At 35.4% G+C, this 27,488-nt stretch overlaps 1 protein-coding gene across 3 annotated transcripts in view; it reads left to right on the top strand.

Annotated features, from left to right (window-relative positions):
- The window catches only part of NELL2 (neural EGFL like 2), a 392,703-nt gene extending 366,259 nt beyond the window's left edge, over positions 1–26,444 (top strand). For all 3 annotated transcript variants that reach the window (XM_060657876.3, XM_060657877.3, XM_060657878.3), the window contains exons 17-21: positions 3,818–3,958; positions 13,581–13,774; positions 14,775–14,951; positions 16,422–16,646; positions 26,322–26,444. In XM_060657876.3, the coding sequence (XP_060513859.1) occupies positions 3,818–3,958; positions 13,581–13,774; positions 14,775–14,951; positions 16,422–16,646; positions 26,322–26,372 (788 nt within the window). In that variant the 3' untranslated portion in view covers positions 26,373–26,444. The remainder of the gene's footprint in view (positions 1–3,817; positions 3,959–13,580; positions 13,775–14,774; positions 14,952–16,421; positions 16,647–26,321) is intronic.
- Positions 26,445–27,488: the final 1,044 nt, after the last annotated feature.

Genomic DNA, 27,488 nt, shown 5'->3' with positions numbered 1-27,488 from the left:
GTATAATGTACCTACAGAGTACAGAATTAAGGTCCTTATAATCAAGACCAAATCACATCAGCTTATATGTCCTGTACTAATCTTTTTGAATACTTTTATTCACTTTAGAAAGTAATTTGTTCCAGCTTGGTAGTTCTTATGTGGAATGAAATAATATAGCATTTTCCTTTCCTAGATCTACTGTTCTCTGTATATCTAACTCAATTAGATAATGTGCAGTGTTAGTGACCAAAAGAAAATAGCCAAGAAATGAATTCTTTGAAAGTTTTTTTTATTGTTTTCTGGTATTACACAATAAGGAAAGCACAATATGTGCATGTTTGAAAATGCACACAATATGTATGTGATTTTTATAACTCATACTAACATTCAAATTCATGTACAGTTAAAATATACATCTTAAATTGTGGATCAGATTACAACTCTTCACTTACTGCATGTTTACATACACACATCAAATAGCTCACAGATAAGGCTGTTTGTTTTAGCTGTGGCTTTAATTAGAGCCACGAGCCAAACACACATACCTTCTGGTGGAAAGTGAATACTTTGGTGATTCAAGCATACTTTCCTTTTCTACTGACTTTCACCAAAGTAGAAACATTTGCATGCACAAATCAAAATTAGCAGGAACATGAAAGTATAAAATGAAGTAATATATATTATCTGGCTAGTTTTTCTTCACTATCCTAAATCAGAGCGAGTATATAATTTGAGGCATCATGACATATGCATCTTATATATTTTATAAATTGAGTTATATTTTAAATGAATTAAGGCATTTCACTGCCTGAGGAGTTACTCAGAAAATTCTTCTGAAATGTGAATAATTGCTTCATACTATATTTTGGTGTTTTCTAAACTTCAGTCATTTGTGTACCAGCTTCATAATTTTTGTTATGTTCATAGAATGCTTATTTTAATGTTTACTGAATACTGTTTCTGTAATCTTTCTCAATTTTTCAATTTGAGTCTAATGTCACTACTGTACTATTAGTATCACTTTCTATAAGTGGAAATAATTCAGAAATATAGATGTGTAGTCATTAAAATATATTATCACCTAAATAACATGCCACTGGTGACATGTTAGTAGATTGAGCAGCATGTTGGGAGACACTGTCCTGTATGATTGTCATTTCAGATTTTTAGACATTTAATTCTCTTAAAACACAATTTAGGTGTATATTAAACTCAGGGCAGAAATTACTTCTGGTTTGTCCATCCTTGTTTTACCAGTATTTAGTACTTGGCACAAAACAGGCATTTAATAAATATTGAATTGCAAATTAATGAGTGGTCATGTCTTTGCATATTAATTCTCTAAAATACTGCTTGGTAGTAAGAATTAAATAATAAAACTCAAGCAGTAAATGAAAATACATTTTGCCCAGCATATGTTTGTATCCCCAGTCTTGAGAACAGTAAGTAATAAATGCGTAGCATTCCTATTAAACTTCAGTGAGCGTGTTTCTAGCTCACGGAAGGGTACTGCAATGTGAGAAAGAGAAGCGGGCATGAGGCAGTAAGGAGCAGCTCTAATGATTGGGAAGAGTGAGGAGAGAAAGTAAGGGAGAAGTAAAACTTGAAATACATATCTTTGTCAGGAGATCTGAGCTAACCCTGCAACCTTGTTCAGCAACAAAATAGAACTAAATTCAAGGCTAACTGTACATGTGAAAATTGTTTCAGTAGAGAAGGCTCTGCTCCATTAATAGTTACTTGCAAATCACCAATACTAATGACCAGATTTTTCTAAAATAGCAGAGATACTCTGTAATATCCCCTCATGGCCTTTCTTCCAATACACTCACTTCTAAAGCTGAAATCCCAACCTGGTTTCTTTTGTCCATGCACTTAAGAAATGACATAATCAATTTTCTGCATCATTTGGGTTAGAAGAAAAGACTGTACAAAGCTGAAATGAGCATAGCATTTTAGCCCCATTGATAATCAGAGATTCATCAGTTAGGGAGGCTCCTGAAATACAAATAGGCTGTTTCACAAAACCTAAGAGGCCTAAGTAAATGGAAGCAATCCACATCAGCTATCTGTCAGGAAGTCAGTGGTTAGCTTATTTGACCACTAACAATTATTTTGACAGTAGGAATTACTGACAGTCGGAACTAACTCTTCGGAAGAGGATCTATGGAGGCAAAACCATTTTTAGTTCAGAAATAATGTTGAAGTTTTACAGTGATATAAAACATATATATTTTTTGCCTATTACCTAATCTGAAAGAACAGTTTGCACCTTGTTTTAGGGAAGGGACTCTGGGCTTATTTCTCTTTAAAAAAGAAACTTATTTATTCATTTATTCAAAAAAATTGTCTCTTTCAAAATTGAACATAGACAAAGAGAAATTTAACAAGAAAATGAAAGGAATATATACTTCCAAGAATTTGGAGTTAAATGAGACTGAAGTAGGAAGGAAGTAGATTCTGTTGAGCTGAAGTGGACTGATTTGAGGGAAAAGACTCTAAAAAGCAGCAGGTCTTCCCTTCAACATGAAGGACACCATCATGCCTGGTCACTACAGCAGGGACTATAATGCAGGTGTGGGAAGTGTAAAAGAAAGGGCTGTCCTACCTTGGCGAGTGGAATCTCCAGGGATGGCATAGGGCTATCAAGATGGAAGTTGGGTTCATATGTTCATCATCACACTACAGCTGTGATAATGCTGTGCTATCTAATCATTTACCAGGGTCTGAGTCAAAGTACCCAGAAAACCAGGAGTTTTATGAGAAGGGGGTACTCTGTAAGACAGCTCCTCTATGAGCAAAGGAAGAGATTTGGATTGGCATTGGATTCTCATCATTCAACAGTCTGAACAAGGAGAATAAAGGGCTCACACTATTTGGGAGTAGTAATAAGCCTCTGGAGGAAAATATATGAGACTCAAGATACATAGATCTCTTTGTTTTTAGACACTTTTGCCAATCTCAGCCTGTGTCTGTTTAGATGAAGGAACACACACATGAAAGTCAGGCAAACATGAAAATTTAGGTGACCTTGTTTAAATCCCATGATTTCCTTTGCCTTGTTTTTTTTTCCCCATATGTTCAATATGCTATCTACCTGGCAAGATTTTTTTTTTTTGAGGGTTGACTGGGATAACATGCGAAACCCATTAAAAAGTAGCATAAATGGTATATATTCTTGGAAATATGGAGCATGTTACTGTGTGAGTGCCCATTGCTATATGTTGGAGATGAATGAGATTTTAGTCAGGTGTGGGTAGGTTGTGCCTATAGTAATAAAGATCCTAAAATCTCAGCAAAAAGGTTGTTTTTCTGTTCATATTCTATGTCCATCCCAAGAAGAGAAGGAATGTGCCCCATATCATCCTCACTTAGGAACTCAGGCTGATCTTTAGAGCCCCTGGAAATTGCTGGACATTGTGATGGGGAAGGGGACATGTGTGTCTTGAATGCTCTGCCTAGAAGTGACACATGCCACTTCCTAATTGGCTTCCTCCATTCACATGGCAATCCTAGCTTGTGTCCAGAAGAAGAGCTAGAGTTCTATGGTGAGCAGCACTAAAGACTGTCATACATGGTTTCTTGTCATTGTTTGCAGTTGGAGGCCTTCCACAACAAAGAAGCCATCTAGATATTTCTCCTATGACTAATACCGCTACATTCTTTCTACATAGCCTTCAACAACCAAGTAGACTTTTTTGAGTTTATGTTTTCCCAGTTTTAAGGAGTTGCTGGCACTAAAAAATTTAGTAGCTGTCTAGCAGAATATTTTAGTTTGGGGCAGAGAAAAGCAGCAATTGTATAACATCCCATTTTTGTTTTCTTTGCCAAACAGATATTGATGAGTGCTCTGATGGCTTTGTTCAATGTGACAGTCGTGCTAACTGCATTAACCTGCCTGGATGGTACCACTGTGAGTGCAGAGATGGCTACCATGACAATGGGATGTTTTCACCAAGTGGAGAATCTTGCGAAGGTCAGTACAAGGAGAACCGGAGTTTATAAGAACACCTTTTGAACTTTAGGAATATACAGTAAGATGTAAATAGTAGACATTGATCTAATGTTGAAGTTATTGGGGTGCCTGGGTGGCTCAGTCAGTTAAGCATCTGACTTTGTCTCAGGTCATGATCTCACAGTTGGTGAGTTTGGGCCCCAAAACCCAAAACCAGCTGTGCTGTCAGCTCGGAGCCTAGAGCCTGCTTGAGATTCTGTGTCTCGCTCCTTCCTCACTCTCACTCACTCTCTCTCTCTCCTCCCTCCCTCCCTCCCTCAAAAAGTAATAAAAATTTAAAAAATTCATGTTGAAGTTATTGGTGGCTTTTGCTGTGTGTTTATACAACAATTGGAAACATGTTAAAATCTAACCTTCACTTACTAATTATGATAATTAATTGATTTTTAGATATGTTAAATTTGTGACACTAAGCCAGTTCTCTGTGGATACTTGTAACTGTTGAAGGGCGTTTTTAGGATGAATAAAATAGTATCAGATGAAAATTTTAAATGGCAGCATGCATAAATCTGACCCAAAAAGAGCTAGAAAAAAATAGATGAGGAAAGCAAGATAAAAGGAAAATAGAGGTAGAGGTAATATAATAATGCTGTGGATATGATAATGCCAAGGATAATATTCACAATACACACTACTCTGGACTATTCCTAACATACCACTTGGCTGGCAAAGTAAGAGATATTTACTGAATGTTGAATGTTAGACATAGAAGTTATGACCCCTGCTTCAAAGAAGATTTCAATCTAATAGGAGTGAAAAATTCAATCAGATTATATTCAGTTATTTACCATTAATTTTGAACTATTTTCAGTGAGTTGACAACTCTGTTCCTCTATACTCTCTATTGAAGGGCATGATTTTTCAAAAGCAGGCAGAATATACAAAGCCCAGTGAGCAATTGCCAGGGAAACCACCCACACCAGAAGGATTGGCCATCAGAAGTTTGGCACAGGAATGGAAAACACAGCAAACCACAAGAAATTATTATTTTCTCCATTCGTATTTACACCTTCATAGAGTAACAGCCTATGAGAATAATGTGACTAAAGTGACACAGTCAGTGAAAGCCTTGGAGAATCTAACTTAACGGTACTTGACACTTAAATGATAAGATGTCTTTTATTCTTGGACCTCAAAGGGTTTTCACACAGAGAAAAGTGAAGCTGACTTGGATGACAGATGTTTTCAGTGTGCTTTGCACTTTGCTGGCAGCTCCAGAGCTCTGGACCTTCAGCAGAGGGGTCTCTGGATTTTTTGCATAGGAGTGGGGATGCTGTTGCCTTGCCAGGGGCTAAAACCTGGCATTTGCAAATAACCACCTAACTGTGGGCTGAGGGCTTTGCCTTGCACTTGTGATTGTCCCAGAGTGAACAGTTCCAGCCCTGTAGAGAATTCCAGGAGGCAGATCAAGCAGTGTGATTTTGTACTTCCATGATAAACTGCTTTGTCTGTATTCTGCAGTTTATCGTGGGGAAGTCTACTGTTTTTGTTTAAAAACTCTACCTTTTTGTTAAGATTGTCTTTTGCTTTAAGTTACACACATGTAGAATGAATATAAGCCGATTATAAATCGTTCAAATCATACACAAGTACTTAGATTAAAGCTGAAAATGCATCTTAATTTCATCTCTCCCCTTCCCCCATCCTTTCCACTTCTCTAGGCGTAACCTGTGTTTACTTTTGCCTGGTATCCTCACACACCCTTTTCTGTGCATCAGAATGTGAACAGCAAAAACACATACCTCTGCCTACTATCTCACTTTACATTTGCAACGGCGCTCCCTCACTATCTTTTAAATTTTTGACTGCAAATCTCAAGAGGGCTGTATTAGTTATCTATTGATGCATAACAAATTACACCCAAAACGTAGCAGCTGAAAACAACCAAAATTATGTCACAGTTTATATGGGTGAGGAATCTGTGCACAGCTTACCTAGATACCTCTGGTTCATGGTTTCTCATGAGGTTGCATGAGTTGTTGGTCAGGGATGTGTTTCACCTTGCAGAATTGTCTGGGGTGAGAATGGGGGGAGCCACACCCTGTTTCCAAGATCGCTCATGTGGTTCTTGGCTGGCCTGGTTTCCTTAACACATGAACCACTCTACGGGGCTGCCTCAAGACATGGGAGCTGGCTTCCCCTCGAATAAGCAAGTGCCCATGATCTTTCTATAACTCAGTCTCAGATGTGTCATTTCATTGCTTCTGTGTTTGTTAGAAGTGAGTCAGTAGGTGTAGCCAGCCCACATTCAAGGGGAGAAGATGCAAGAGCGTGAATATTGAATGGTAAGAATCACAGGGGACTGTCCTCTAGGCTACCTGCTACAAAGGCCATCAGCTTTGCCCAAGATTCCTATTTTATTTCCTTGGTTACTTTCCCCTGCAGCTCTCTAATACCACCATTTCACACCTTCTGTCATCTCAAATCTCAGGTACCACTACATTTCTCATCATTCTCTGTTGATGGCCCTGCTTCTTACTTAACCAAGAAAGCAGAACTTCATTTCTGCACCAGGAGTTACACTAGACAACTCATATTTATATCTTTATTTGCTGCTTTCCCTCCCTCCCTCCTGTTTCACTAAGTTTCATTTCTCCCTCCATAGTACCTTACCTATCATCCCTTCTCACCTGCTTGAGGTTTTCGCCTTTGTACTCCCCACTTTCTCTTCCATATGATAAATACTCTTTTTCTCTCCCATCATTCTCGTCAGCACACAAACAGCCTGGAGGAGCAGCCATCTTTTAAAAATGAAATAAAAACAAACAAAAAGTAACTTCCCTGATATCACCTGATCCTCGAAACATTTCCCGCATTTTTCTGCTCCCTTTTAGAGGAAAATTCTGAAAGAATCTTTTATATTTCTTGTCTCCATTCTCTTGCTTCCAACAATACTTTAATCCCACTACCCCCACTGAATGCTTTCCTTTCAAGATTATTGACCTTTTCCACGTTGCCAAATCTGCTGCTCAGTTAATGTCTCTTTGCTCAACAGTTCAAGCATTTGAACCAGTTGATCATTGCTTCCTCTCAAAACAACTTTCTTCACTTGGCTTTGAGGACACCACTCTTTCCTGTCTTTCTCTAATTTTTAATATTTTATTTTTTTTTGCAAAAGAGAGTGAAAACAGGGGAGGGGCAGAGAGAGGGGGGGACAAAGGATCCAAAGTGGGCTCCATGCTGCTCACAGCAGAGAGCCTGATGTGGGTCTCCAACTCACGAAACTGGGATCATGACCTGAGCTGAAGTCAGATGCTCAACTGAGCCACCCAGGCGCCCCTCCTGTCTTTCTCTTACCCTATGGGTCTCTCCTTTACCTCTCCAGAAGACTACATGTTCCAGTATCCCGGGGCACTTGGCAATCTTCTCTATCCATTCTGAAACTGAATCAACCACATTAGTTGCAGATTCATATATATCGTTACCTACTCGGTATCTAACTTGGATTTCTTAAGGACAACTCAGGATTACTGACTAAAATACAACTCTTTTATTTACTCTCTAATTCTTATAGGCCCCTAAACCACAGACCCAGACCAACATCTTGGAGTCATTGTTTCTTTCTTTTCTTTATACTTCATATCCAACATATCAACAAGTCTCATAATTTCCATTTTCAAAATATATTCCTGATCTGACCACTTCTCACATTGTCTACTGTTACCATGTTGGTCTAAGCCATCATTATCTTTTGTCTGGATTACTATAGCTTTCTCCAAACTGGTCTCCCTACTTCCACCCTGGGCTCCCCTAGAGTCTTTTTTCTATAGCACCCAGAATGATTTCTTAAAGTCAGAAGTGGGAGCATGCTCCAATTCTGTTCCAATGCCTGGAGCCTTTCCATCTCTCTTCAGAGTAAAATCCAAACCCCAACAGTGGCTTACAAGGGTCTACATGTTATGGGTACTTGGCTTTCTTGCTATGTCACAAATGTACCAAACGGATTCCCTTCTCATGTGCTGTTCTTTTTTTCTTTTTTGGAAGGTCCTTCTCCAGATCTTTGCATTCTTCTTTCATATAATTCAGATTTCCTCCAAAATGGCTTCTCCTGGACCCCCAACTTAAAATAGCATCCTTCTATGACACTCTTCACTTAATTTGCTTCCCTTTTCTTCACAGAAGTTATAAGTTCTTCTGAAATAATTGTATATATTATTTGTTTACTTGCTTATTATCTTCCATAGACTGTAAGATTATATATATATATAATTTATTGTCAAATTGGCTAACATACAGTGTGTAAAGTGTGTTCTTGGTTTTTGGGGTAGATTCCCATGGTTCATTGCTTACATACAACACCCAGTGCTCATCCCAACAAGTACCATCCTCAATACCCATCACCCATTTTCCCCTCTCCACCGCCCCCTCAATCTATCTCAGTTTGTTCTCTGTATTTAAGAGTCTCTTGTGGTTTGCCTCCCTCCCTCTCTGTTTGCAACTATTTTTCATCCATCCCTTTCCCCATGGACTGTAAGCCTTAAGGGTCATGGATTTTGTTTGCTTGTCAGCCACCAGTGCCTAGAACAATGCTTGTCACATGGTTGATAATTTACTGATTTATCTAATGTAAAAGGTTGAGATGGATAAAATGAGTGAGATATGCAGGTAATATTTAATCAGAAGTATGTTAGGAACATAACCTGTGCTAGAAGTAGATACATAGTAGGATATGTAATAGATATGTCACCTGGTAGAACTAAATATATAAAGTAGTGATCAGGACAAAATGACAAAACATAATTAGTGCATTCGTGAGTGTTCAGAAAATAACAAGGAAAATTAAACTAGCCGCTCAAAATAACACATGAGAAAGATGAAAATAGGGAAATAAAGGATTGTATAAGATGCCTATGCAAAAAAGACTTTTCAAGGAAATACTATAAACACAGAAGTAGTAGAAAATCTTATTTAAAAAAATATGACTCTGGAAAGATGACTCTACTGTTATCTTCCAATAGAATTTATAATAATTATCATAAATATCTATGACTTTTTTAGAAGACAATGCTCTGAAGGATTCCTTTTTTTTAAAAACCTATGTTATATAAAAAAAGACTAAAATCCTTCTTCTAAACAACTATCCATTTACTGTAATTTCAGTGATTTGTAGAATTATAATAGTATTTAGAAGGATACAATTTTAAGAGTGTGATTATATCTGAGCAGGTGCCATTTTTCTGTTGCTGAGGAAAAAAAAAAAAGGCACTTCAAAGTGGACAAAGCCACAGCAGTTGGTTTACAATTACTCTGAAGATATGAATAAATATATTTGAAGACATGAATAAATAATAGTGTACTCCTTCACCACTTTTTAGGCTGCAGTTGAGTAATCTACAACATACATGTTTATAAGCTGCATTCATACAAATTATATGCTTTTTTGCTCATCCATTTATCTCAGAGGTGTAGATATTTAATCCCCAGATAATGTGCCTTTACCATTTCCCTTTACCATAATTTCTACTCTACCTGAAAATATGTCTCTCTCTGAGAATAAAGCCCAGTATTTTTTTTTCACACAAGAATATTTTATTTGCAGGCCCCCTTTTCTCCTGATTGCTTTAATTCCTGGATTATTTTTAAGCTTGGTGAGGTTTTTGAACTTGTAAGGCCAAAAAAAATAATGTTTATGGGATAGCTTCTTTTGAGTATTATGTTCAAATTAAATACTGTAAATTCTTAAGCTAAATCAAGAAAAAGGACAAAAATGAAATGAATCGAATTCACCTAAACACGTAGTTCTGAATATATGCACAAGTACCTTGAGATACTTTGCCAGACATCTGCTGCATAGAAATATAAAGGAGGTATGGTCACTGCTCTCAGCTTGTAGAAGAGATAAAATACGTACCACAACTGTCATACAAGATAGAATGTACTGAGTTTCTTAACAGAGAAGAAAGCTACAAGGTTCAAAATAATACATACTTGAGAAAAATATAAATTCAGATCCATGAGGAAAAAAAAAGGAGAAATTATTTCCAGTTTGGAACAAGAAGAGCTTGAGTGTCTACCATTTGTATTAGGGCTTCAAATATGATGTGATTATTGGCAAGTCGAGATAGAGAAAGAGATGCAAGCCAAAGAAGTAGCTTTAAATGCCTTGCTAGGAAGTGTGAACTTTACTCTGAAGGATTATTTTTGAGAAAGGAAATGAGGAAAAAATATATCTTAACCAAATCCGTATTTGGGCCCAGTGCTATTTTCTGAACGCCAGACCCATATATCCAACTACTTACCAGACAGCCCTACTTGGAAGCCCAGAGGAAAGTGTAATTCAACATGTCCTGCACTAACTCATGTCTTTCTTCAGCCTGCCCCCCACTTTCACTCCACAGTGAAGCCTTTCTCTTCTTTCTCTAAATAGCATCAGCCACATTTTCCAAGCCAGAAATCTCAACATCATTCATGACCACTTCCTCTCCCTGATCTTTGAAGTTAACAAATCACTAAATTCCTTTATCTTTGCTGTGTCTACTTTGAAAGATGCTCTGTGTTTCTTTCTGTGTACTTCCACACTGCTAGCAGTCAGTACAGCACTGTTCTTAAGAGCTCACAATTGAAGCCTGACTGCCTGGGTTCTCACCTGGGCTCTGTACCCCAGTAGATGAGTGACCTTGGGAAAATTATGTAACATTTCTATGCTTCAACTTCCTGATCTATAAAATGGGGATAATAACTGTACCCTCCGGTTGTTGTGAGGAATTTAAATGAATCATTATATGGAAGTGCTTAGAATCTGGTACATACCAACCACTATGTGTTTGCTTTTATTATATAACCATTGCTTGCCTGGACTACAGAAACAGCCTATTAATTGATCTCCTGGCTCTAATTTTAATCCACTCAAATATCTTTTCCAAAATGAAGCCAAGAGAATCTTTTTAAAATAGATATCTGATCATGCTTTTTTTTTTTTTTTTTTTGGCACTTCCCTTAAATGACATTTTATTGTCTTTATGGAGTTCAGATTTCTTAACATGACCTTTACTTGGGCCCGGAGTGCCTCTGTCTACCTACTCTGTTCCTCCTAGACATTCAACTCATTCTCTCTAACACATTTTGCTGACTATGAACATTGGGCCTTCAAATATACTCTTACTACCTCTTACTAGACTGCCCTTGACTTCCTCTTGCTTGCCCAAATCTTATTCATAGTTTAATTGCCACTAGAATGTATATGTGGGCAGGAGAAAGATCCAGAAAGAACTATTAATGTGATAGGAAGTGAGTAAATAAAATTTATTGGGGAGAGGGAATGAACTATATCAAATGCTGCTGCTAGATCAAGTCAGGTGAGAAATGAGAATGAGACTTAACCACTGGATTGATTTAGCAACATGATTTCTTTAATAACTCACTAAAGGAGTTATTAGTATTCTTAAAGTTGGAATTTTTATGTATTATAGTAGGTTTTTCAAAGCAGAATTTACATGCCTTATGTATATTTATTTTAGGAATTTTACATTATAATAAAACTATATCTAACAATTCCAAAACTCTATACTACCAGTCAAGAATAGTCTCTTCATTGGGGAACCCAGTATAGATAACAAGCAGGAAAAAAAAAAAAAAAAAGGTAAGTTCAAGTTAATTCAAATCCCATTGTATAGCGAAAGGTAATCATTGGTTCATAATGATTTTCTGCCTACACATTTCTTCAGATATGGCAAGTACATATCAACCTTTGCTGTTACCTTTTGCTCTATTTCTTTATTATGAATGTACTTTATTTCAGAGCACATGTTCTTTTTTGTGGCTGGACACCTCTTCTTTGTCTTCTGCAACAAATCCCAGGACTGTCTCTGCCTTTAATAAAAACAAATGCATTACCTGACAGCAGAGCTTTTGTTGTTATATGTCAAGCAAAATGAAATGATTGTTAAAAATCTAATCATTGCCATTAATGGAATGATATTCATATAGCGGATATTTAAAGGGTTATATAGTAAGAAGTATTTGCAGAGTTTGTGGTCAAAGAGACCAAATAACTATGGTTAATGCTTTTCCTGCTTACTATGATTCCTCATTATAAGAATATTTAATAGGAGACAATGAGTAAGTCATCAAATATAACTTATTCTGAACACACCAAATATAGAACTGTTTTATAAAATTGTATAAAATTTCACTTTTTGCTCTTCTTTCTCTAAATAGCATCAGTCAAATTTCTCTGATCTGAAAAAATTATATATTTATATATAATAATTGTACACACACACACACCAATGTGCTTTTTTAAAAATGTGAAATATATCCTCATTCTGGCTAAGAGTTCTGCTTTTAATCACACTCTATAATTATAAACATTGTTATCCTTGATAAATCAAGCTATAATAATGTGTTCACTATAGTTATAACAATCTTTTCAGCCATTGTCTCAGTTCATTGATTTTGTTTATATGGAAATTAATAAAAATCAAGGCAAATAGAAATATATAGCTTATTTTTGGGAATGCATATATAACAGAACTTAATATTTAAGAACTTAAATATGGCTAAAATATAATCTTGACTTGTCCATGTCTTTAATAATGTCGAAAGCAAACCATTTAAGAGAGATATCTACTAAAGTCTATCTTTAAAATTTTCTAAGAAAAGCAGTGTGCAGTTCCCCCAGTTAAAAGCCATCCATTCCATCTTCTTTCTAACCCACTTTTCTGGTGTGATTTAATTCTTTCTTTCTTGACCTTTACTCAGAGGAAACAGATGAAGTAGGAAATAACTGCTTACTGCCACTCCTACAATATCCCTGAAATGTATTTTGGCTTGTGACCTTTAAATTATGGGGATAAATAAAATGAATCACATCTCTTCTTATGGACCTGATCTGTGGGGTCAAGATATGTTTGCTTTTCATCTGTATGGAAATGCTTTAGGCTGTGATTGCCATGGAATAGGTGAGGTCAGGTGAAGAATGGCTCGTTGCCTCTTGAGTCAGGCAGGAGACAAAACAATCATCTGAAATGGAAAAGTTAAGAAGTGGTAGATTATTTGTGAGAGAGATGGTGATTGCTGATGGTCACTTGCCCTCTGTGGGTGGGGGGCAGGGTGTGAGGACAGCATGAAAACGCCTGGGCAGAACACTGGGAGCTTACCTGTGGGTGACAGGGCTGTGAGAATAGGGCTTAAAGCTGAATAAAATGCCTCAGAAGTCCCATGACATTTTATCTCCCGCTAAGAAAGGATTTTGGGTAAACACCATTTTAACATTGAGGATGATTTTTCCCAATGAAAATTCACAGGCACTTTTAGAATTTCAACTGCCAATGATTTTTGTTTGATGAATTGAGATCTAGTCTTACTTTCAAAAAATATAAGTGTTTCATAAAGCCTGATGGTATTTACAGAGATATAAAAGCTGAGAATCTAACCAGGGTTATCTGCTGTTTGAAATCAAGCATGATGATGTTTTCCTGTGAAATCCCTAGATCATTAACATTGCTTTAGTCAGCATTTAATAGGAAATGCATGCCTGTAAGATGAAAATTAATTTACAGTTGAATGCTTCACTTCGGAGACAACTTGTCTGATTCAAACCCATATTCTAAGCACATTGCCTGCTGCCTTTTCTTGGCTGTAGATATCGATGAGTGTGGGACTGGGAGGCATAGCTGTGCCAATGATACCATTTGCTTTAACTTGGACGGTGGATACGATTGTCGATGTCCTCATGGAAAGAACTGCACAGGGGACTGCATCCATGATGGAAAAATCAAGCACAATGGTCAGATTTGGGTGTTGGAAAATGACCGTTGCTCTGTCTGTTCATGTCAGGTTGGTATAAATAAAAAAAATTGTAATCATTTTTATTAGGATGTGGTTTGCATATATTTTAAGCGTACAGCTTGATGAATTTCAACAAATGCATACATCTACTTAACCACTATCACATTTAGTAGAAAAGGACATTTCCATCCACTCAAATGTTCTCTCTGTCCTTTCATAGTTAGTCCCATACTCTCAGCCCAAAGGAAACACTGATTTTGGTCACTGTAGGTTAGATTTCTTTATTCTAGAGCCCTATCTAGTAAGTAGTACTACTCTTTTTTTGGCTCCTTTCTCTCAGTATTATGTTTTTTGACATCCATTTATGTTCATTCTTTTTATTGCTGAATAGTATTCCATTATATGGAAATGCCACAATGTGTTTGTTTATTCACATGTTCGTAAAATTTTGTTGCTAACTATGCAAGTACTTCTGTAGTAACAATATCATATTTGAATGAATGCATGGATGAAGCCAAAATGGACATACTATGGCCTATAAGTGAGAACTATCTATTTGGATTATGTTTCAGTTTTAGAGGAATGTTCTACTTTGATAATAGAGATTTATATTATAGTTAGGTAAATAACTTTATGTGCCGAGGGCTCAATTATTATGGAAGACATTGATAAGAGTGTGTACCAAAACTTAAGGTCTAATATGTCCCATAAACTTAACAATAGGTAAAGCTTGTTGACTACTAAATACAAATACATATGCCCTGACGCAAAACAAATTGAGGTAATATTCTAATCACCATACTAATCAACAAGTACATGTATATTTATGTATGCATACCCATGTTTATATAGACATAAGGACTGTGTAGTGGTTATTTCATGCTGGTCGTTTCTGGAAAATTTCTGGCCACGAAATTGGAAGTTCTCCAGCTTGGGTAATTTCTGTGTGATAACTACAAAATGTAACTTTAAATCTATTACACTGATGTTAGTATATTGAGAAATGGAGGCTTTGGGGAACTGCTTTCATTTTTTCCTTCTCATACAGAATGGATTTGTAATGTGTCGACGGATGGTCTGTGACTGTGAGAATCCCACGGTTGATCTTTTTTGCTGCCCTGAATGTGACCCAAGGCTTAGCAGCCAGTGCCTCCATCAAAATGGGGAAACCTTATACAACAGTGGTGACACCTGGGTCCAGAATTGCCAACAGTGCCGCTGCCTGGTGAGTTTAGCTACAGGAAGGAGAGGAAAAGTTCGGGCCCAGAATCTAACTAGGGAAACAAGCTTGCCCTCCTGCATCCGCCGATAATCAGGACCTGGCCATAGTGCTGGCAGTTACAAAAAGTGTACCTGTTTAGGATGACAAGATGGGAGGCATGCAGTCAGGACCTGTGAAGGCACATCCTAGACTACATGTGTTGTGCCATGACCAGAGCCTGGAAGAAGAAACTACTCTCCTAGCATCTGCAATCCCATTCAGCCTCGGTCTAGCAGCATTCATGAAAAATATCATTGTTCTGTCCAAACAGAACTTTTATTAATCCATTTCTATCAGTCATGCTCAGAATTAAAAACAAACAAAAAACAAAAAAACAAAAAACAGAACCAAAAACACAAGCACATACTTTTTTTTCCCCCTTCTAAATATTTTTACCATCACTGCTATTCTGGTGGCCACCCTGTTTTATACATGATATGGATTTGCAATAAATATTTATTAGAATATTAGAATTGAATGTCTATGTTTATAAAAGCTTTATCGGAAGCAATAGGTAAAAAAGAAAATGAAGACTTGATCAAGAAAACACGAGTATTTTTTCATTTGACCAAATTTTTGTTTCTTTCTGGTAGTGTAAATGAAAAGGAAAATTGGTCTATGTATCTTTATAGAAGAAAGTTTCACAGATGCTACTTTTAAAGTCATGGCTAGTTTCCTTTCTATTTGTGTGAGGGTATTTTGAAGGCAATGCTTTTTTTTGTTGCTTCTTTTTTATACTTTCAACCCAAAAATCAATTGAAAGAGCAAGGTCAGTTTTCTGTGCCTGAAGGCTGCTTTCATCTCCAAGACCATGAGATTCAGAATTATGAAGAAAATAGGAAACAGGTGAGAACTACATTTTAAAAAGATCAAATTCACACAATTTTCCCATGTGGAATAAAGAAGACTGAAATCAGTTCCTGGTTGTTGTTGTTGTTGTTTTCTCCAAAGTCCCTAAACTGAGAAACATAAAAATGAACAAAGAAAACCTGACAAATTCCCTTCATATTTCAGTTTATTTTCTTGTAAATGGACAAAACTTTCTTTATGCAGAAGGGAATGAATGAGAAGGTAGAGGGGAAATTTTTTTAAATGAAAAAAAGCACCTAATACGCAAACCCTCTTCCATAGTAAATAATAATTCTTTGTCAGGGAAAAGATAGGAGCTTGTTTTATGAGAAAGGGCTGTTGCTTTTGTTCATTGTTGTTCTTGTTTAATCCTTGAGCACTCTTAAAGTCCAGTTGCAGTAAGACCTCAGCACTGTGATAGGGCTTTTGTCGATTCCCTGCCAGATTCAGGGCTGTGAAGGTGTGAGTGTAAATATCCATCAGATGAATGGAGTATTTAGTAAACGCTATGCTCCCTCTCTCCCTGCCTCCCTCCATGTCCTCCCTTCCTCTCCCTTTGCTCTTGCACATCTGCTTTCTTTACAGCAAGGGGAAGTTGACTGTTGGCCTCTGCCTTGCCCAGAGGTGGAGTGTGAATTCAGTGTCCTCCCAGAGAATGAGTGCTGCCGGCGTTGTGTCACTGACCCTTGCCAGGCCGACACCATTCGTAATGACATCACCAAAACTTGCCTGGATGAGATGAATGTGGTTCGCTTCACTGGGTCCTCTTGGATCAAACATGGCACCGAGTGTACTCTCTGCCAGTGCAAGGTAAAGCCTATTGAATGCAAGTAGGGAGGGGCACCTGGGTGGCTCAGTCGGTTGGGCGTCCGACTTCGGCTCAGGTCATGATCTCTCGGTCCGTGAGTTCGATCCCCGCGTCAGGCTCTGTGCTGACAGCTCAGAGCCTGGAGCCTGTTTCAGATTCTGTGTCTCCCTCGTTCTCTGACCTTCCCCCGTTCATGCTCTGTCTCTCTCTGTCTCAAAAATGAGCAAACGTTAAAAAAAAAAAAATTAAATGCAAGTAGGGAACTTTTGGCCAGCTGTAACCCAGGGCTCCTCGATATTACTGTGCTCAACCTGGCCAATGGGAAGCATTTTATTTTTCCAATTTATTGTTCAAACAGAGGTGCGAGGAGGGCCACTCAGCTTTATTAGTGCCCAGGCTAACCACCCTGTGCATCCTCAAAGCACATTCAGGGAGAAGGAGGTGCGTGATCAAAAAACCAGAATGATCAGTTATTTATGTCACCAGAACAAAAAGAACCTACTCAAATTGCCCTAAGGTATCTAACTGTACACATCTTAAAAAAAAAAATCTACAACACAAACTTCACGTTTCTTCTTTCATGATGGAAGACAATATTATTTTATTGATTTTTATCTGGTCCTTTTATGAGGTCTGTGAGCTATATCGACAAAGTAAATATATTACATTTTCCAAAGTGAAAATCAATATGGAAAAAATGGGCATATTTCTTGGTTTGTTGTGGTCAGTTGCATTGGGTTAAAAAATTTAAGATCTGTTGTTTACTATATTTTATTCCTACAGTTGGAGAAAAATCATTATAAAGATTTTTCTTCTTATTCTCATCGGAAAATAGAGCATGTGCCTTTTACTTCAATGAGAGCAAAAATACAGATAATGTAGACAGTATACAGAGTTCATACATACTAGCAGAGTTGAAAGCATTCTACTTGGTTATTGTTCCTACAAATATTTGATTTAGTGGTCACTGTATTTCATAGTCATAATTTTTGAATCAACACTAAAACTAAGTAAATAATCTGAAGGCTTAACGACAACATAAGAAAGCAAAGATTCAGATTTTTTCCAACGTAGCATAGTCAGATAACTATAACTACACTGCTTTTTAAAGTGAACAATTCCATTAATTTTTTTCAGTAGAGCAATTTAATTCAGATTCATTTGACACAAATTCTTACCAGAGTGGCTTGATGTAACAGGACAAAGAAATATAAAATGCTTTAAGCTTTGAGATAGTATTATCTATTTCAAACCAAAATTTCTGTCTCTTTCAATCAGTGTAATTTTTGTCAATCAAGCAAAGCTTTTTGAGTGAACATTTAATGCGGTTTTTGAAAGTGCATTAGCAAATTTGAAAGTTACTGCTACTACTGAAAGTGACTAATGTATATGCAGTGCTTTAATATACATTTAATCTGAGTACATTTAGCAGTGCATATCTAGAAACTTTAGCATTAATAACCAACAGGGAAATACTTTCTGACATTTCATTATCAATTAAAGTTGAGTCCCTTTACTTTCTTAATCTAACTAAGACTATTGTTCCGAGAAGTGACAGCAAAAATATATACCAGGCAATAGGATGAAAAACACACCAAATATGGCTCACATAGATACTTCCAATAAGAAAAATGCATTCAGTAATAGCAAAACATGAGAGTGTTTTCTGAGTGAAGAGCATGAACAAGCTTGTCATTTACTGCCTTATAAACAACTAGTAGGATTTGGGGGCTCATGATAGGAATGTATTTCAGGAAATGTATTTTAGATTAGTTTCACTTTTTGACAAATAAATGCAGATTCTCAGAAGTTACTATTTGATGCTATTCCCGTTTTCCCTCATTAAATATGAGTTATAAAAATATGCTCTATTTTACCAAATCTGTCCCAAATACAAATTTTTATTATGTGTATTTTATGTTATTCTAAAAATAAAATGTATGCCAAACAGGCTCCAGATATTGCATTGGAGGTGAGCGCTTTTCACAATTTGGGGTTTTCAGAATGCCATTTTTACTTATTATCTCCCTGTCCTACCCACCCTATGAGTTATTTGAATATTTTAGTCAATGAAGACAAATTGTGCTGGTATTCTTCTGGTGCCAGGGTTGTAATGATAAACAAAACAGACACAATTGTTCCTGGAAATTATTGCTTAGCACCTTATTGTCTAGAGCTGTACCATCCAATATGGTTGTCCATAGCCAGATGTTGCTATTTAAGTTAATTAAAATTAAATAAAATTAAAGCTTCAATTTCTCAATCATGGTGGCCACATTTCAACTGCTCAATAGCTACATTTGGCTAGTGGCTGTCATATTAGCACCTATAAAAAACGTTTCTGTCATCACAGGATGTTCTGCTGGACCGCACTGGTCTAGAGGTGAAGAATGCAGCGTCTAGAGTAAGGCTACCTGGATTCAAAGCCTGGTCAACCACACTAGCAATGTGACTACAAGGGATGTTCATTAATTTCTCTGTGGTTCAGTTTGCTCACCTGAAAAATGAGAATATTAATAGGGATAATTTTAGTACCTACTTGGGATGGTTATAAGAATTGAAAAGATCCATAAAAAAATGTTTCCTACACATTTCATACACAGAGTAAACATTCAATGTTAGCTATTATTGGTGGTGGTAGAGTAAATAGATAGTACTCAAGTTATGAAACTGATAAAGATGACATTCTAAACTGTGATGGATACTCTGAAGGAGACGTGCACTGTGCTAAAAGACTGTACAACATGTGTACCAGTTCTCTCCTTAGTAAATGACATTGAAGATAAGAACTGAAGAATTAGCAGTTGGCAGAGGGGAATTTTTTAAAGATGCCTTTTTATTAAAGATGTCTTCAGTTTTAATTTGTTTAGGAAAGAAAGAAAGAAAGAAAGAAAGAAAGAAAGAAAGAAAGAAAGAAAGAAAGAAGAAAGAGGAAGAAAGGAAGGAAGGAAGGAAGGAAGGAAGGAAGAAAGAAAGAAAAGAAAAAAAAAGTTCCTCCATTCAGAAGTTAAAGTCTTGAGTCAAAAATGAATTACTAAGGTTGCTTTTCCTAAACCTAAGAGAGACCATGAATCTTTTGATGGGTCAGAGTAAGCTTTGAGCTTCAAACAATAAAGAGAGATGTGTCCAGTTGAGATATAAATAGGAAGGGAGGAAGAGTTAGAGGGTAATTTCCTTTAGTAAATAATTACCAAATAGACCACTTGGAAACTAGAAACCAGGGAGCTACTTTTAATTCCTGAGGAGACTCTAGACGTAATACTGAAATAATTGAGGTATGAAGAAAATTAGAGTTTTATAAGGATGAAGGTCCTAACTTCCTAATCATTATCAGAAACAGCAGACTTAAAGTTTTGAAAGTGGACCTCTGTACTAATATTAGAATAGATAACTAGATCTATCTATGGAAACAAATGCCCCATAAATGAGAACATTAAAATGAAGATTTTCATGTATGATCAGGAGAGATTTGCAAATCAATAGAGGAAGAAAGGATCATTCTATATATATATTGGAATATCATATGCCAAAATCAATTCTACATGGAAGATATGTTAGATATTAAAAATAAAAAGAAAATGTAATAAAATATTAATCAAAATTCTGGAAGGGAGATGCCTTTTCTAACATAAAAGTGATAAAATATACCTCAAGGGAAATTTAGAGCATCTATAGACAAATAAAATTAGCAAATTACGAAGTCACAACTAGAGACTGGAAAAATAGTCTTCCAGAACATATGATTTCTTTATTAAATTAAAAACATGTAAAAATTAACAAGAAAAAGCATTTATTTCCCATAAATAAATAAGCAAAGAATGAATAAACAATTCACTAAAAAATGCAGCTATTAAAAAAGAGATTATACAACCTTTAAATTATTAAAATTCTAATGTAAGCTAACATAATGAGTTATTATTTTCACATACTACAGTAAAAAAAAATTCACAATAATTTCCAATGCTGACAGAGCCATAACTGGAATTATAATTCTTATTTTTAGTGACATTGAAAAATACATGTCAACAGCTACACATACACCTCTTTGCCTACTCTCCATCCCAACTCAAACATCTTTTGTCCTATTAATCCCAGGTCTAAGAATATAACCTAAAGAAGCAATCTAAAATATGGAAGATGCTATGTGCATGACAATTTTCACCTCAAAATTATTTGTCATATAAAATGAAGGAAGAAACCAAGGTGTCTAAAAACAGAAAAACAGTTAAATAAGTTCTAGTAACTCTATATGATTCAGTAGATCATATTATATTGTAATTATGTAATATATATAATTATATGATTATATTATTCAGCCATTGAAGTACTGCTTAAAATAAAAACTAAGCTAAAAATATATAATATACAGTTTAATTGCAAGAAGGTTGAAAATAAGAGTATGAAAATTAATTCTATGAAGATATACTAAATTATTGATGGTAATGGGATTTTTAAGTATATGTTAATTACTCTATATACATATATCTGTAATCGATATAATTTTTAAGCAGATTAATATATTAATTATACAGTAAATGATTAACAAATGAATAAAAACTAAATATATTGAAATAAATAATATTAAAATATACTATACATATGTGATATACGAATATATTACTGAAAATCAAAAGCCAACTGTCTTCTAATCTTGATATTTTGGGTTTAGCACAAAAATAGTGACAATTACTTTTTTATAACTTTTTAAAAATACAGAATAAATATAACCGGAAATAACAGGGTGTTAAGAAGGGGCACCTGCATGGCTCAGGTGGTTGAGTGTGCAGCTCTTGATTTTGGCTCAGGTTATAATCTCACAGTTCATCATATTGCACCCTGCCTTCAGCTCTGCATTGATGGTGTGCAGCCTGCTTGGGATTCTGTGTCTCCATCTTTCTCTGCCCTTCCTGCACTCTCTCTCAAAATACATAAATAAATAATTTTATTTTTTATTTTTTAAAAATATTTTTAAATATTTATTTGTTTTTTGAGAGAGAGAGAGAGAGACAGAGCATGAGTGGAGGAGGGGCAGACAGAGAGGGAGACACAGAATCTGAAGCAGGTTGTTATGTGTTATGACAGCACAGAGCCCAATGTGGGACTTGAACCCAGGACTGTGAGACAAAGTTGATCACTTAACCAACTGAGCCACCCAAGTGCCCCAGTAAATAAACATTTTTTTTTTTTTAAAAACAGGGTGTTAAGGAAATTTACTGTATACTATGTAAAAATAACTAGTTTTTATAATTCATTATAATAGTAGGTTGTTACTATTCCTAATCAGACTAAATTTCAGTGGATCACCTTGGATTTTAGTTTTTATCAAGGTGATATTTATTATAGTAAAATGCATAGCTATTATGTGTATAATTTGATGAGTCTTATAAATCAAAATATAGAATATTTCCAACACTCTAGTGAGTACCTTTTTATCCCCTTCCAGGCACTACCTACTTACCATAGCAAACACCATTTAATTTCATTATAATAGATTTATTTTGCCTTTTAAAAATTTCATATAAAAGGAATCACACAGAATGTACTCTTTTATGCCTTCTGATGAATTAACCATTTTATCATTATGTAATGCACTCCTTTTCTCTAGCAAGGCTTCTAGACTTGAAGTCAACTTTTTCAAGTATTCATTTTATTTGGATCCATCTACTTTCAACCTATCTATGGTTTTATATTTAAACTGCATTTCTTACATTTAATGTGTACTTAGTTCTTATTTTGTTATCCAGTATGACAATCTCTGTCTTTTAAATGAAGTGTTCGGTCTGTTTACATTTAGTGTCATTTTTGGTATTGGTGGATGTAGGGCTACCATTTTGCCATATGTTTTATTTTTGTCCTATTGTTTACATTCTCACCCCTCCATTTCTTCCTTCTTTTTATTTTTATATTATTTAAATTGAATTTTTCTTTTGGATTTTTAACTATAAGTTTTTATATTATTATTTTAGTTGTTGGTTTAGAGATCACATTATATACCATTAACTTATTACAGCATAATAAGATTTACTATTATACTACGTCACATAAAACATAAGAACTTCAGCATAGTAGAATTCCATCTCCCTTAGCCTTTGAGCTATAATAATCATATATTTTATAGCTATGTAAACTATAAACCATAAAATTCCATGTTATTATATTTGCTTTAATCAGTCAAATATCTTTTAAGGAAATTTAGGGGAAAAGAAATGCCACATTTCATATTTATCCATATACTGCCATTTCTAGTGTTCTTCATTTCTTCTCACATGTTTGAGTCTCCATCTGGTGTCACTTCCCTTCAGCTTTAATTTCCTTTAGCATTTCTCATATTGCAGATCTATTGGTAACAGATTCCCTCAACTTACATTTATCTTTAAATATCTTTACTTTTGAAAGATATTTTTATTAAATATAGCATTTGTTCCCAGGGAACAGATTTGTTCCCAGCATTTTAAAGGTGATACTCTATTGTTTTCATAGTGAGGATTCAACTGTCATTTGTATTTTTGTCTAAAATATGTATAAAGTATGTCTTTTCCACCCCGTTTCCTTTCACAATTCTTTCTTTTTTAGAAGTTTGACTACGATGTACTTAGATATGATTTTTGTGTATATCTTTATTCTCTTTGGTGTTTGTTGGGCTTTTTGAGTATCTAAGTTGATGTTTTTTTCCATCAAATTCAGAAAATTTTGACCATGATTTCTTCAAGTATCTTCAAATATTTTCTCTCCTCCCTCCTATTTTTCTGGGACTGTGATTACTCATACGTTATATTGCTCAATACTATTCTTCTGAAGGTCACTGAAGCTTTATTTTTATATCAGTCTTTCTTCTCTTTGTTTTAAAATTGGATAATTTTTATTTTTTGTTTCAAATTTACTGACTATTGCTTCTGCCATGTCTAATCTGCTGTTAAACCGGTCCAAAGAATTTTTCATTTCAAATATTGTACTTTCACTCCAAAATTTCCATTCAATCCTATTTATAGTTTTCTTTATCTGCTGAGATTTACCATCTATTTTTTTTTTTACCTCAAACATATTTAAAATGGATACTTTACAGTCTTTGTCTGCTAATTACTCCATCTGGATTATTTTTTAGTTATTTCTATTCACTGCGTTTTCTCTGGATTAAGAGTTACCTTTTCTTATTTTTCTTCACATATCCAGTACTTGTTATGATTTATTAGATATTATGGATGATATATGGTATAGACCTTATGTTCTGTTAGCTTTCCCTGAAGACTATGTTTGTTCTAGCAGGTTGCAAATTACTGGCCAGTCACCTTGCACTTATGAAAGCTTCATTTGACATTGGTTACATGGGTCTATTCCAGGTTTACCAATAGGTCTAGGGTAAGTCTCTTAATCTTGAGACATTGTTTTACTCCCAATCATGGCCTTTTTGGGCTTTCAGTGAAAAACGTGAATTTTTTTACCAATCCTTCCTAACTTTGGAGGACACAAATTTTAAATACTGCTACCCACAGGAAGCAGCATTTGGAATCTCTGCCTTGGATCTTCCAGCCTTCAAGCTGCAACTGATTATTTCTTTAGTCTCTTCTGTAATTCAAAGACTTTGAAGTTGAGGAGAGTTTATATGCTGATTCACTTCCTCCTTTCTAGATATTTTCCTCTGAATTTACAACCCCTCTGGCAGCCCTAAAAGTTGTCCTCTGGTGTCTGGGGCCTATCAGATTGTGTCTTTCTGCTTGAGTTATTGTTAGCCTAAGCTGCACAGACCACAGAGTGCCGTAAGGGGAAATGCCAAGTAAAAATAAATCTCACACAATACATTTCCCTTCTTTCACAGATTGAAACCTCTCCACTGTCTGCCTGTTTTTGGTCACTATCTATTGCTTTCAAATTGTTATTTTTTATATTTTGTCCAGATCCTTTATAGTTATCTGTTGAAGGTTAGTTTTATATATAAGCAACTAGAACTCCAGTGGGATATTTTATTACTCATTCATGTATGAACTATGTTTCCCTAATTGAGGAGCTTCCAGTGGTATATGATTTGTGGAGCATTTATCTTGTTATAACAGAAACTATTGATATGGAATAAGAAAAATATTCCTGGAAGATTTTGGAAAATATACAGTCCCTTCCTCAAATATACTCATGGGAACCATAAGAATGATTTTTCCACCCACAGGGTTCTAATGCCAGCTTCACATACTCCTTGGTAGAAAGCTCCAGAAATTCCCTCAAAAGCCATACGATTTGAGGAACGAACACTCTCAGGAACTGGTATATCCCTCATTTCATTGGGTCACTGGACTGGAAAAGATCATGCAATGGTTATGAGCAGGATAACGAAGCTTTAAAATGCCACTAGAGATCCAAAAGATATTGAGATTTCCTCTGTCAGAATAAGAACTCTGCTCAATAAAAATTAAGAACAGAAGAGGATTAGCTTAAACTGATAATACTGTTCTTGGAAATAGACTAGTTTTTTCCTCATTTGGTGTGCTTCAACAAACTTTAAAGTATCAAAATATTTTCTAAGTTTTATCTTATAAAACAGACACTTTTGATTTTATCATATTAAAGTATACTACATTTTTAAATAATCTAAAGTCATTTATCTGAGAGGAAATATGAAATAGAGGATGGATTTTGGAGTCAGACTAACCTGAACTTTAATCCCAGCTATACGATTCACTAGCTGTGTGATTTTGGACATGATATTTAAGCTTTCTGATCTTCAGTTTCTGAATCTAGAAAGTGTGACTATTAATAGTGACCCATTGGGAATGGTGTGAGGTTGAAATCAGATAATGTATTTAAAGTGCCTGGCAAAGTGGCTGACACAGAGTATGCACTCAAGAAGTAGAAGGATATTATCATCTAATGATTATAATAATATTAACATTATCATCATTATTAGTTAGCTGGCTGCAGAAAGTAAGAGTGTACAAAGAATTAAAAGAGTAAGATATTTTTTATTTTTTGTAATGTACTGTATTATTTTGGTATTTTATTATACAAATTAATTATGCATATCTGGCCTTTCCCTGCTATTTTTCCTGCTTTATCTCTACACTGTTTTCTTCACTAACTCAAGATTCTCACCCAGACCTTTTTTCAGCTTCTTAACTAACAAAACTCTTTTCACTTATTCTGTGCTTCCCTGTGCTTTTGGCCTACCCTTCCACACTGCCTTGAGGTCTTGGTTTAAATATCACTTCTACAGAGAAGTCTACCCTGGCCACCTAATCTAAGTCAATCTCATGACACCACCTAATTTATTTCTTTTCTAGAAGTTTTCACAATTTTTGATTATGTTTACTTGGTATTTATTATTTTTCTCCCTCTAAAAAACTGTAAGCCCTGCTCTGTGAAGATAGTGACCATGTCTGCATATTCATCAATATACCCAGGGCTCAATATATTCAATACATATTTTGTGAATGAATAAATTAGAGAACAAATGTAATCTAAGATGCCATGAGGTAAATAAAGCTAGTCTATGATTTGCCACAAATGACTGGGAATAATTGGTTCTACAATAATAGAGACATGAGAAGTGACTGGGCTATTGAACCTTAAGGAGTGCATAAATAATAAGTAAACCCCAGTTAGATTTATGTGTACCAGTCAGTAAGTGTGAGTATTTACTAATGGCTTAACAGCTTATATCATCCTTTTCTTTCCTTTTTTTTTTTCTCTAGAATGGCCACATCTGTTGCTCAGTGGATCCACAGTGCCTTCAGGAACTGTGAAGTTAACTGTCTCACGGGAGATTTCTGTTTAAAGAATGTTCTTTCATTAAAAAGACCAAAAAAAAAAAAAAAGTTAAAACTTAAAGTGGATGATTTGTGGGCAGCTAAGTGCAGCTTTGTTAATAGCTGAGTGAACATTCAATTATGAAATTTGTGAAGCTTGAGAAAATCACTAAAGGAAAATTCTTGGGGCAAAACGAGACTAGAATTCTGCTTCTACTGTGTCTGACATCACTGTGGTGGAAGAATGGGTGTGGAAGACACAGCACGACATCATGACCCCTGGATATAAAGCCTGAGCCCATCAGAGCTTTGAAAGCCTCTAGCTTCACTGGTGCAGAAAATTTTTCTCTAGATCAGAATCTTCACGAATCAGTTAGGTTCCTCACTGCAAACAATAAAATAAAATAAAATAAAATAAAATAAAATAAAATAAAATAAAATAAAATAAAATAAAATAAAATAAAATAAAATGTAAGGCAGTGAATGAATTATATTTTCAGAAGTAAAGCAAAGAAGCTATAACGTGTTATGTACAGTATACACTCTGAAAAGAAATCTGAAACAAGTTATTGTAATGATAAAAATAATGCACAGGCATGGTTACTTAATATTTTCTAACAGGAAAAGTCATCCCTATTTCCTTGTTTTACTGCACTTAATATTATTTGGTTGGATTTGTTCAGTATAAGCTCGTTCTTGTGCAAAATTAAATAAATATTTCTCTTACCTTATAACATGTCTGAGTGTCTTGTTTAATGTGTTCGTTTTTCCCACAGATGCTTCAACATACAAGTTGCTTCCTAGTTCTGATGAAAAACTCCCACATGCTATCTCCAAATTGAAAGGTGATTTTCACTAAATTATATGTCTAAGTGGAGGATGTGACAGATACCTTCATTCTGCCTCTCTAGATGCTCTCAATCACCTTTTCTACCCTCTCTGTTTCCTGGGAGCTGATCTATGTAGACCATATTAATGGGTTCCCTTGTGCTCTGGGTTCTGGTCTGATTTCACCAATGGGGACCTCTGGCAGGATCTCAGAAAGAGGTAAACTTGGGTGTTTTGTTCTGCCGGCTCCCTTCCTGCCAGATCACTACCATGATTAGCAGTATC

Source organism: Panthera onca, chromosome B4, assembly GCF_046562875.1.
Source record: "Panthera onca isolate mPanOnc1 chromosome B4, mPanOnc1 haplotype 2, whole genome shotgun sequence".
In the NCBI taxonomy this organism is placed as follows: Eukaryota; Metazoa; Chordata; class Mammalia; order Carnivora; family Felidae; genus Panthera; species Panthera onca.
Note: the sequence above shows the minus strand (reverse complement) of the source record. Positions and strands in the feature narration are given on the sequence as shown.